The sequence below is a fragment of the Ananas comosus genome, linkage group 13 (assembly GCF_001540865.1).
Source record: "Ananas comosus cultivar F153 linkage group 13, ASM154086v1, whole genome shotgun sequence".
NCBI classification, from domain to species: domain Eukaryota; kingdom Viridiplantae; phylum Streptophyta; class Magnoliopsida; order Poales; family Bromeliaceae; genus Ananas; species Ananas comosus.
The window spans coordinates 2,172,272-2,185,386 of record NC_033633.1 but is presented as its reverse complement, the minus strand read 5'-3'; the positions used below and the strand labels follow the sequence as shown (position 1 = coordinate 2,185,386).

The 13,115-nt window shown below is 35.3% G+C and overlaps 1 protein-coding gene across 1 annotated transcript; it reads right to left on the bottom strand.

Moving 5' to 3' along the window:
• On the bottom strand, positions 4,540–11,105 carry LOC109719564 (cysteine desulfurase 1, chloroplastic). Its single transcript, XM_020246324.1, has 10 exons — positions 10,814–11,105; positions 9,636–9,769; positions 8,410–8,569; positions 7,842–8,028; positions 6,572–6,717; positions 6,392–6,464; positions 6,217–6,280; positions 5,620–5,719; positions 5,346–5,504; positions 4,540–4,926 (listed from the first exon to the last, which is right to left on the bottom strand). The coding sequence occupies exons 1-10, from the start codon at positions 11,075–11,077 to the stop codon at positions 4,756–4,758; spliced, it is 1,458 nt and encodes a 485-aa protein (XP_020101913.1). The 5' UTR covers positions 11,078–11,105; the 3' UTR covers positions 4,540–4,755.

Genomic DNA, 13,115 nt, shown 5'->3' with positions numbered 1-13,115 from the left:
AAAAACTTCAAAAAATCCTATCGTTTCACACTTTTTCATTTAGTACCCTGTAATTTAAAATATATCAAGTTAATACCATGTGATTTCGTACTTTCTCACTTTAGTACCATGTGATTTAAAGTGTATCAAGTCAGTACCTTATGGTTTTGCACTTTATCACTTTAGTACCCTGTGGTTTTACACTTTATCACTTTAGTACCCTGTGGTTTTTTAACCACAGGGTACTGAAGTGATAAAGTGTAAAACCACAGTAAACTGATAAAGTGCAAAATCACAGAATACTAACTTGATACACTTTAAACTATATGGTAGTAAAGTGCTAAAGTGAGAAACCATAGGGTACTAACTTGATACATTTTAAACCACAGAGTACTAAAGTGAAAAAAATTGAAATCATAAAGGGGTTTTCAAAGTTTTTTCTAAATAATAGTTGAAACATATTTGGGGAATCGAAGAGCCTCACGTGGCACATTAGATGAAATGCATGGCCATGGTCCACCATGCAAACTGTGGACCATGCATTGAACTTGTTATCTGTAGGGTAAATTGCAAGTTTGGTGCTCAAACTATGAGGTAGTTGACACTTCACTCCTTAAATTTTAATTTATTATAAATTTTGGCTCAAACTTGTAGAATTATTGTAATTAAGTCCCAGAACCTAATTTGGTTGACTAAAGATTGACACATCGTTACTATAGCATCTTAGTTATTAGCGCATTATTCATCACAATACTGCTATATCATTTTTATATTAATGAGTACCCGAACAACTTCATATCCTTCCAAGGGTCTGAAACTTTAATTGCATGTTTGGTTCTCAAATTATAAAATAGTTGACACTTTGGTCATCAAAGTTTAATTCATTTAACTTACGGAATTGTTATAATCAAGTCTTAGAGCCTAACTAAAAGTTGACACATTGCTGATATAGCATCTTAATTATTGGCGTATAATCAATCATAACACTAATATATTGCTTCTATCTAACGATTCATTTATTTTTAATCAACTAAATTAGGATATAGAATTTGATTGTATTAATTCTAAAAGTTTGAGCCAGAATTTACAATAAATTAAACTTTGAGGGTCAAAATATTACCCGCTGCATAGTTTGAGGACCAAACGGGCAGTTTATTCTTACCTATATATATTATCACTAGTTAGTACAGTTGGTTATTTTCTAGTCGCCGACTAAGAGGGCAGAGGTTCGGTCGCACACGGACATGCTTATAAGAAAGAATTATTTAGCTCTCAGCTTTTCAAAATAGGCCAAAATTATTGGGGCCAAAATGTCTGTATAGCTCTAGGTTAGGTTTGGTAGTTTTTTTTTTTTTTTTTTTTTTCAAAGCCCTAATTCTATATAAGTTGATATATTACTGAAATTATTTTTCTCTTGTTGTCCTACTTGGTTAGCTTGCAATATAATCTGGTCAAGCGATGGACAATTTCTTATTTAAAAACAAAATAGAAGAAATAAAAAGGTTATTTCATTTTTTTTTTTTAATACTTCATGTATCACCCCATTCTACATTGTTGTATGTAAAAATTTTATTAAAAAATAGCACCGATGCCAAACGAGACTTTTAATTATATCTCTTTTCTTGTTCCAATTCCTAATGCTATTAAGATTTTAACCCAGTCATTCCTAATTTGATTGATCTTTTATGTATAATTTTTTGAATAATATGATATCAGAATCAGTTTTAAGTCTCGATTCATTCTGAAAGATGATGGGTTTAATATTTCACATATATTATGCTAAAGATTATATCTTTAAGAATGTTCACGAACTATAATATATGAAATAATGTATGCCTTTTAAATAACATCAGCACTCGTTTTTTCGTTGAGAATATTTTTCAGATTTTCTTTTTCTTTTTTGGCAAAAGGAAGCAGTGAGATTTGGACTCAAAAGGAAAATTTTAAAGAAAAATAATAAAAAAAAGTAGCCTAAATAGATAGTGTACTTATTCAAGATATCGACCGATAAAAAATAAGAATATATTTAACACGAAAAACCATAATAAACATAAGAGATATGTAGTATGGTACAAAAAGAAAACTTATTTAATACAAAATGGTCGAAAAATATATTTAACAATGCATATATGAGTCTCAAACTATTAATTAGTGTGTTGCTGACTTTGTAAAAGCTAATAACAACTCTGTGTAATATATGCGTAACAACTAATCCAGCCGCAAAAGTTGAAAAAAAAAAAGAGAGAGAAAATTAAAGAATTTGGGCACCATGCATTTTATTTATTTATTTATTTTAAAAGAAAAATTAGATTTTATTTTTATCTTTTATAATGTGTAAGAAACAGGAGTCCGAGTTTTTAAAACAACTAAGTTGCGATATTGAAAATATGATTCTACTTACTTCTGCTCTTTCCTCTTTTTTTTTTAGTAAAATTATTTTTTGAAAACCTCGTAAAATTTTTCAAGAGAGTACGAATCTGACACACAATATTATTTATCGTTACTACTAATTGCGGGTGAGCGAGCGAGCGAATAAGCGAACGAAGGAACGAACGGTCCAGAAAAATCGGAGAAAAGTCATCACCCACCGCCCACCGCCGCGGGACTCCCGGGCAATTAATGAGAACGCAGGAGAAGTGTCGAACCTGGTGTTGTGCATGCGGCGGAGATGTTGATTAAGACGGCGGGGTCCAGTACCGGCCCAATAAGCCAGAATCGGTGGGGCCCGCGACGTGAGAGGCCACAATTGGTGCGTACAAAATCTGCGGGCCCGGTCCAGATTGGCAGGGCGGCAGGCGGGGGCGTGCTCCCTGGAGCTGAGCCATTCCTCCACCGGCAGCCTCATGTGGGTGGGTGGGGCCCCAGCACCTACTGCCCCTGGGAAATTATTACCTGCGCCCGACGCACGCGCCGTGCATCGCACTCCTAAAATTTACTCGTAGATATCCCGGTATCGAAATATTAATGCGTTATGCGCGACGTTCAGAATGGCGGTGATATTTACAGCTCTGGTAATGCTAATCCGAGTATATACATATGTTTAGGCCGTGTTCGAATGTTCGAATTTATAGTAATTTGGTAGATGACGAGTGTGATCTGATGTCTAGAATGGAGTAGCTTATTCAGCCTCGAGTCTTTTTTTTTTTAAAAAAAAAAGGTAATAATTCTACTAAATCATGAATGCTAAAATTTTCTAAAATAGCAAACTCTAACCACATAAAAAAAAATTTCATAATAAATAATTTATTACTGAATTACTTATTCCGACGTGGAAATGGACCTCAAGTTTTGAACATCAATTTCTCATGCATCAAACACATTGGTTTTGGATCTAGTCGACGAAGAGTTAACAGTAGGTTTTCAGTTCATACGTTTTATATATAAATAAATTGATAAATTATGAGGCACACATTATTCACTATACTTAGCGGTGCGCAAGCAATTTGGTACACTGGGTGTAGGGAATATTTTCTCTCAACGTGGTTCTGGAATGGGCTGGGAAAAGAAAGGTCAGATGAGTGAGAAATTCACGCCCGGGGTGGGGAAAAGTAGGAAGAAAAGTTGGAATGTGGCATTCCCAAAGTTTCAGATACATGAAAAGACCCCTCCTTTTCTTTCATTCATTTTTCGTACCCGAGAAAAAGACCTGCGTACCATAATCCTTCGAGTGTTCTCACACAAGAAAATAAATAAAACAAAAAAAAAAAAATGGGAGAGTCGATTACACCATCTGTACACGCAACGAGGCATAATGCAAAAGGATACGATTTTCATGTGGGAGCAGAAATATTAGTTCTGTCATTGACCACAACAGCGCTACAGAGAGTTGCTGTATAACCGTAATGCCGTTTTATGTTCTTGAAAAGATCCAGTTATACCTCTCGACTAGACGATGAATCTCTTTAACTTTGCTGTGAATTTTGCGGGCGATGAATTGTAACTATGAACTTCTTTTCTCCGTGCAAAAGGTATGAAGCAGAAAAGAAGAGTCAGAGAACAGCAGGAGCAGGAGCAGGAGCATACCCCCACAATTAGAACACATCGCGCAATTCGCGGTGAAGCATTTCGGCGCAAACTCTTTCAAAGAGAAGAGAAAAATCTCCACATCTTCTACAAAGTACTAGAATACTGGTGGGTGAAATGTACCCAACTACGCCTAAAATAGAGACAATAGAATGACGGGGAAAATGAAGGTGGTCCAGCACTTGGAAAAAGCACTTCTGATGATATCTCAATAGGAGATAACTGGAAAGCACATGGCTTGAAACTATTACAACAACCAAGTGGATGAAACACGCACAGTACAAATTATTGCATCTTTTCTAAACACAGCAAACAATCAATCCCGGGACCGACTCTCGCTGGTCCTCACACTCCCCTTTTCCAGGGATTTCGACCGCCTCGTGTTTTCCAGATAGGGCTAGAAAGCGCCGGCCCTTCTAATTGTATCCGATATTTACTAGTTGTTACACCTCATAATGGAATTAGAGAACCCATGAAACAATAAGCTTTGCCGAGTTACAGAGGAACCAGCACGAATTCGGCACAATCGAACACCAATCGAAGAAAGAGATTCATTTATTTTATTTCCATTTGATAAAGTGGTACTGGTTTTTAACTTATCCGATACAATATAAACATTGTGAAACTATGATACAAGCATTATAAGGCGAGAAAATCAAAATGAGGTACCGGTTGGCCGTTTTGTTTGTGTGGAAAAGAGTTTATAAGTTGCAACGAAGGAAAAAAGGACTACACAGAAAGGAGCTAGTAATCTCAGTGTATGGAGGTAAAGAAATCGATAGTTTCTTTAAGCGCTTGAATGAAGATATCCACCTCTTTTTTCGTATTGTAGAAGTGGAGGCTGGCGCGCGCACTTGCATTGACACCTAAGGCTCGGTGTAGCAGCTGTGCACAGTGGTGCCCTGATCGAATAGCCACCCCGTACTAAATGAAATAACATAACCATTACAAATCCATTGTAACAAGTTATAAAAATATTTTAGTGTAATGAATAGTATGAAAGAAAACAAAAAAAACGAATTGGCAATATATTGATCGCCTGTAGTCATTTGAAAACTCAAAACTATGTAGGAGTGAAGATAATGAATTATGCAATCTTGACATAAATTGCATAGCAATGCAAGCATGTTTAATAATGAGAGAATGGGTCTTTATCATGCTTGCATATAAAGGCAACAAAACAAGCTTTTACATAGTTGCACATAAGGCAAAAGATAATGCTTATATTCGATTTTTAATATTGTTCATAATCAGATCTGATAACTAGTACCATGCTTATCTTAGAAATATCAAAAACAAAAAAAAAAGGGGATATAACAAAATACAACTTAGTTCACACATACCTGCTCATCAATAAATGTTGCAATATCTGTTGGATGAATATTCTCGACATTAAATGAACAAAGAGGAGCACGGTGTGAAATTTCTGAAGGAGCGGGGCCATAAATGTGCACTTTCGGAATTGAACAAAGGCTGTCGTATAGATAGTTGGCCAACTCTTTCTGAGAAGTGTATAAAAAAATTACATGTTTGTAAGAGCAAAGAACATAACAGTGAAATATGGAGCAAAGTGGCCTTTAAATAAAAAGAGGGTGATTAAAAAAGATTGGCAATCACCTCATAATCATGGATCCTTTGCATTCCAATGTTTGACAAATAATCAATTGCTGCCCCTAATCCTATGGCTTCCCCAATTGCAGGAGTTCCAGCTTCAAATCTGCTCTTTTGAGAACCATATAATTATACCTTATGAAACAGATCAAACATAAATAGGACACTTCACATCTTGTTTCACAAATCTAAAACCAAATTCTCAATTGTTCACATTGAAAATCCATAATTAACAGAGCATCATTAAAAGGAAAAGAATATACTTAATTAGATAATGGCAACATAAGACTGATAAGTATATCTGGTTTTCTAAGATAATGTATACCAGTCTTAGACTAATTTTACACTTGAGCAGGTGATCCGAATAATACAGAGAGTGACAATGCACTTGAATTAGTAAATTCATCTCTTCTTCTAGCTACAGATTTACCACGAAGAATGCTGCTTTCCACCAAAAGTATAATTTGAGAAGTGCACAATAAACATTTCTCTTCTGTAAATTCTCTAACTACCATGCTCTTTACAGTAAAGCTTATAATAGAAATGCATCAACAAAAAAATGCATTTATACATCATAATAAACGCAATAGCATAATTTCTCACCTGGATGGAGGTTCGGCATATGTTGAGTAATCATGAAACACATCAGCAATCATTTCACCCCCACCTACCCAAAAATCCAAGGAGACAACAAAGAAAACATTAAATTGTTTACCACTAGCTACAAAATAACATGGCCAATGCTCTTATCACGAGTCAAACACTTCCATAATCTTACCTAAAAACGGAGGCATAGAGGACAACAACTCGCTTTTACCATATAGAAAACCAATGCCTGTGGGCCCACACATCTGAGAGAAGTTTAGTATGTAACTTGCTAAGACTAGCCCTTTAGTGCTAAATAAATTGGCCGAGAAAGATTTGAGTTATGAACCAATCTGAGTTCAAAATCACAAACCTTGTGTGAAGATGCGACAAGGAAATCAGCATCAAGTTTTTGGACATCAACTACCATGTGGGGTACACTTTGACAAGCATCTACTAGGACCTTCGCACCAACTCTATGTGACAATGCCGTGATCTCTTCAATTGGAAGAGCAGAACCTGAAAACAATAAGGGAGAGGAAGCATTTACATCTTGATAATCTGCCATCTCTTTTTATTTATATTTATAAGTGCAGTATATATTAAGAAAAAGTGCTATGCAATCAAAGGCATAGCAAGAATAACATTTTATTCTTTTAAGTAATCAGGCTAGTATGTTATAGTTATACCGAAAACAGACTAATTGCCAAAATAAGCAGCAAAACTATCAAATACAAACTTGGTTAACCCTTGAAGTATGAATATCAGTATATTCCTTCCTACCAAGGTCAAGTACAAAAAAGTTTATGAAGCACAAAATTTATATCCAAATTAAGTTGGACAGAAATAGGAATAATAAGGCTCTTCACAGAAAAGAGATGTATCACATACTAGCACAGGGCAGTCGCAGCTAGAGTTTATGAATGCAATATATTATGCCACTTAAAGGACCTCTGGCATGAAAGTTATCAACTCAATACAAAATTACCAACTTCAGCCTCAAACTCATACTTAGAACTCAACCTCATACTTTTCAGTTTGTTCATGTGATTGTTCATGCACACATCTTCCTATCTACATTACTTATAATTGCACTAGCAAAAGGCACATTTGGTGCAGCTAAGCCTCATGATTTCCTCATATATCATGGATTTGTCCAAATCTATCGGCTTTTTGAATTTGCAATAAACTCAATTTCCACAGCAGATTAATGAATGATTGGTTTGAAGCAATTACTGGAGACATTAGAGCATATATTGATCATCATGAAAACAATGTATTAGCTAAGCTTCTCGAGATGAAATAAATGCAGAAGCATTATTCGACATATTAATAGCTTTCTAAATTGTCTATTAGATCTATGTCTGAAGTGACAAAACTCATGCAGCAATACCAACAAAAGAGCATCATTCCCTCGAGATTATACACGATATTGTTATTTCTTCATTTCTACAATTGAACTGGGCAGGTTTCCTAATTCTCCAGAAAGGCAACAACAGAATCCAGGTTAATTTTCAACAGTAACTTGCATTCCACATTAAATTCACAGAAGAGATATTTCATAGACCATACTCCAATAAAATAGAATTTAATATTCAAAAATGATTATTTCAAAGATATGTCCCAAATAGACATCAACCTACCAAGCGTGTTTGAAACATGGTGAATAATTACAATCTGCGTCTTGTTTGATAAAGATTCCTTCAATTGCTGAAGATCGGGAAGCCCTTCTTTTGTCAAATTGACATACTTTAGAGTTGCGCCAGTCTTTTGAGCAACAATTTGCCAGGGAACTATAGCACTATGATGTTCAGCAACTGTGAGTAGTATCTGATAAAAAGTTAGCAATAAACAACAAGCACTTAGACAAGGGCATATAGTTTTAAAGGAAAGAAAGGCCATATGTAAAATGCCTACTATATCATAATTAATCAAATGAACAAACTGCAATAACAAGCAGCATCACACAAACTTTGTTGAAAAAAAAAAAAAGTAAAATTGAATAAATAGGAATTGGAGCTTAATTAGAAAAACAACTTAGAAAATATGCTTTAAAAAATTTAAAATTTTGAAAAAACAGGAATTGAAACTTAAGAAGAAAAATTCAAATATTGAATACTACTCAAAGAACTGCAAATTATTATACTAAAATCGCCAGAATAACTTCCAAACTTGATCCATACAAAAGAAGATAAGAAACAGAAAACGCACCTCATCCCCAGATTTTAAGTTGGATAGACCCCAAGAATAGGCTACTAAATTGATAGCTTCAGTAGCATTACGAGTAAATACAATCTCTCTACGTTCGGAAGCATTAATAAAAGCTGCAACTTTATTTCTAGCACCTTCATATGCATCTGTAGCCTTTGCACTGATCTCAAAAGCAAAAAGTAAGATCAGAATGTTGAGCTGCAGGCTGAGAAACTACTTGCTACAACACAAATACACAAGGAACTCACTATATTTTAAAAGTAGAGACAGCTTCATACCGATAGTCAAACTGTTTCCCTGTCATACTTATATCCAATACAGAATTACATTTAGTGGAGTAAACAGTTCCTTAAAGGTTGTTTATCACCTCCATGTTGGTCTAAAAAATATTTAAAAAGTATTATCACCCATGATCAAATGATATACTCAAAAATAGATTCCAGGGATAGTTCTACATCTTGATAAGCATCAAAACTAGTTATAATCCAACTCCCACTCTTAGTAATTGTTAACGAATAGAAAAGTAAAGGCAGAAATAAACTGAATTTCTTTCCATGCGTCATCAAGAAAAAGAAGTTACTAAATCACACTCAAGACACTCATAAGAAGTTATTAAAATATCCTCAGCAAAACAGTAAATGATGGTGGACACAATTGATCTAAGAAGCACGCAATCTTCCAATTCTTGGCCTTGTTATCTAAAAGAATCGCCTACTTACCAGCAGCATGCTTTCCTGAGAGCATCTATAGACACCATTCACTTTACCCACAAGTTCAAACTTATCTCAAAGCTAATGTTCAGACTTACTATTTCAGGACACTTGTGCTTAGTAGTCCCAAAAAGCTACCTAAATCTTCAGTTTGGCATTCCAAGCTGCAAATAAATGTATCTCATATTCACCTTTTTCAGTAACTGATAACATCCATTTCTCACTGGATCAATGAACAAAAAAGTCATCTTCAATGCAACATAAATGTAATTTTAAGCTTCAAAAGGTTAAATGGAAAGGCTATACTTTGTATTTTATGCCCAAAAAAAAAGATTAAGTGGAGCGACTTCCTGCAGGATTCTTGAGGAATTCAATATCAAGAAGCAAAAATCAAAATATGAATTATTTACTCTTATCATCGAGTAGCTAACATAAATATTACTATATTAGCATGCCAAAAAAATGGGTAGTTATCCAATTATCACTTATTGAGGCAGTAGAAAATGTAAACAGTACCTCAGATAATGGATGCCACGGTGAACATTTGAGTTATAGGACTGATAATACTCGTCCAAAACTTTCAAAACACTAGAAGGTTTCTGAGACGTCGCAGCATTATCGAAGTAAACTAAATTGAAGCCATTAACTACCTGCAATTACCAAAATTATCCCTTAATTCTCACTAACCAACTACTAATCTATACAATATGATGTTATCCAAGAAATCTTAAAACCAGCAAGTAAAATAGCAAACAAAAACCCAAAATATATAGACCTTATCTGAGCCATAAGACACTTAGAAATGAATGCCTGAACCTTTACAAATATTGACTTTACTATCCAATCTGTCACTTCTTTTACTTTCAGTAAGGTAGTGAGAAATTTTATCAAGTTTGATGGAATCGAACAGCTTTTCTTTAATTAAGCATAGAACATTTCAGGAAATAAAGTAATACTCTGTTATATTAAACAAATTTCGTTGGATAACCTAAAAAGGTAAAAATATATAGAACTTACCTGAACTTAAAGTCCATTCAAATTCAACTACCCAACGTATTGAAATTTTGATTTTGGTGCCCAACTTGTTAATTTATTTGATTTAACTATTTAAGTTATTTGATGGTTCTTCCATTAAACAATTTAGGCTATTACTTGTTTTAGTGGAGTTGATGGCCGCATGAATTACGTGAAATATACTAATCAAGCCTGTAAAAGTAAACAACGGGTTCAAATTTTGAGGTTTAGGATTCATCGAACGACTCGAATCAAATTAATTAAAAAGTTGGGTAGTAAAATTAAAATCTTCAAGATGGGTCATACTTCAGGTAAGTCTTATATATTTTTACCAACACAAAAAATATTGTCAATTTATGATACACAAACACTTAAATCAATTATCCTACAATGCTCGGTAGTAAAATCAAAATTTTAAAAGTTCAGGTATCAATTTCAAAACACGATACAGTACAATTGACGTCCATACTACTTCACCTCCCATACACTATTATTGCAGAGAACTCTGCATCAATAAGAACAGCTAATTTATAGCACCAAACATAACGCTTAAGCCTCAAACTCAACCCAGATTATCAAAGAAGCACTTTTGCACGGTTTCCACAAATAACCACTACGAAAACACATCAAACAAAGAGATTGTAATCGTCGTAAAGGATCACGAGGGTGGCGAACTATACCTGATGAAGTATGGGGAAATCGGGCCTGGTGACGTCGCCGAGAGAAGGGGGCTCGGCCTCGGCGGCGGAAGCGGAGAGCGTGGGGAGGTTCGAAGCTGCTCTAGCGCAATTGAGGACGGATTTAGGGTTACGGCTAGGGTTTTGGGGGAGGAGGTGGAGGTGGCGGGGTTGGGGTTTGGAGCGGGAGAGGGGGGAGAAGAGCTTCGCGAAGGAGAATCGCGGGGGCGAAGCGGAGGAGGGGAAGTGGGAGAGCGAAGCCGCCATGGTACGGGCGTTTTTTGGGATTAGATCCGCAGAGAAAATAAGAAGTGCTTATTTATGCGGGTCGCAGCGCACGTGTCATTTGTTTGGGCCTAGTAATGGGCTTTTATGGCCCGTCACGTGACCTGCGAAGTTGGGCCTAGAAATGGGCTTGTACAAATCTTAGGGCGTGTTTGGTAAGGACGAAATCAAGTTCACTCTAATTCCATTTCAGGTGATTCTAACAATTACGACCGACCGTTCCTAGCGCAAGTGGCAAAAGACTTGATGGTTGGTACTCGAGGTTCTAAGTTTGAATCTTAGTTGATTCATATTTCTAACTAAATTTAATTTTAAATAAAATAAACGAAGCAGATAGCATGCTACCTATCTCTCAAAAAATAAATAAATAAATAAATAAAGACAATTACGAATTTGTTTTTCCGCTTGTAACATGGGCAGTTACATAAGTAGGAACTCAACCTTTCTGCTCGGATTTCTTGTTGTAACTTGATTATTCTAAAACATGCTAAGCTTGGTCACTTGTGAAGTTAGAATCCAGTTGTGAAAAGTTAAAGCACTCTGAAAGCTTAAGTCTAAACCTGATCTAGCAAAGTGGTCGAAACAATGAAGAAAATACTGTCGAGACTACTGCCGCTAAACCTACCAAACTTATGTTGGTGAAAACTCAAAATTTTGAGTTTGAATTTATTTTATTTGCACTTTGATGTTTTATTATTTATTATTTATTATTTATTATTTTATTTATTTACTACTTTATTTATTTTATTTTATTTAATTATTTTATTATCTTTCTTAATGAGAAAGAAACTAACGGAATATTTTCCGTTCCGTTTTTTTCGCATTACGTTGGGCGGGTTCCGCTTCTCTCTCGTAAGAGAAAAAGCGTTAAATCCCCTTTCTCTTTTCCTCCTCTGGAAAAAACAGAGCAGGTAGAAAAGATTTTTGATCATTGGTTAATCTCTATCCTTTTATTCTTTTATCTTTCATTTTTTGAACATTCCCCTTATCCACTGGGTGTTGAGAATCTTCGTCAACCTCCTTCACGATCGTGCTCGCAGAATGAGGAATTCCGGTCGTACCTTGGGGTGTTATTTCCGGTTAATCCCGCACGTAAGGACGGGAATACACCTTAGGGCAGTGCCTCGCACGCTTCCGGATTAATATGTTGATATTCTTTTTTCACAATTTTGGGATTTAGCGATTATCTGTGAGTTGATTTATTTGCGTTTATCTGTATGTTTGTTTGTTTTTATTTTTATCACAAAGTTAGTTAGATTTTAATTACAATTAGATTCCTATGCGATATTTGTTCCAACTTGCGAAATAAAAGACTATTCCAAGATCGCTAGAGAATTGGGAGACGTGTGCTAAAAAAGGGGTTCCGTTTCTCTACCTATTATGCAGTGTTTATAAAACTTGTACGCCGAACCCGAGTCTTCAAAATTCTCGAGAAATCTCACATTCCCCGGGATAATTCTCTCTTGCCAAACAATAACACAATCAGACAGCCGAGATTGTCCATCGGCTATCGCCTCATGCTAACAATCCGGGATGCGTCATCACTCTCCGATCGCCATCCATCACTCCTATCCGACGGTCAACATTTCATTTGGTGACAACAATACCTAAAAATAGGGGTGGCAATTTTGTTGTTATACTGTATTTGTACAGTCATATGAGTCAACACAAATATGACACGATAACGAATCATAGTGAAAAAAATAAAAAAATAAAAAAAAACCCCTCTCATACCAATATCGCACGACGGAACGAGACATGGCAAGAATGAAATCAGATGGAATATGAACATAACACAAATAACAAAATTATATAATGTTTAACAAATGGAGATAATTGAATTATTCCGTGGATCCCAATCAAATCCAATAATCAAGAGATAGAGATCTCTTGGTTTTGTTACATCCAATGGATTGTGTAAAAAAACTAGTTTAAGCTATTTTTATATTAGCACAAATTTGTGAAATGGAACACGTTGTTAATCATCATGTAGTTAGTTGTGTCAATAAATGAGAAGAAG

What these genes read in the sequence shown, in the direction of transcription:
- LOC109719564 (XM_020246324.1), bottom strand. Translation starts at nt 11,077, where the DNA reads ATGGCGGCTTCGCTCTCCCACTTCCCCTCCTCCGCTTCGCCCCCGCGA. An exon ending in TATGCCGAACCTCCATCCAG is followed by an intron (nt 5,720 to 6,216) that starts GTGAGAAATTAT and finishes TCAAAAGAGCAG; the next exon opens with ATTTGAAGCTGGAACTCCTG. An exon ending in AAAGGATCCATGATTATGAG is followed by an intron (nt 5,505 to 5,619) that starts GTGATTGCCAAT and finishes TACACTTCTCAG; the next exon opens with AAAGAGTTGGCCAACTATCT.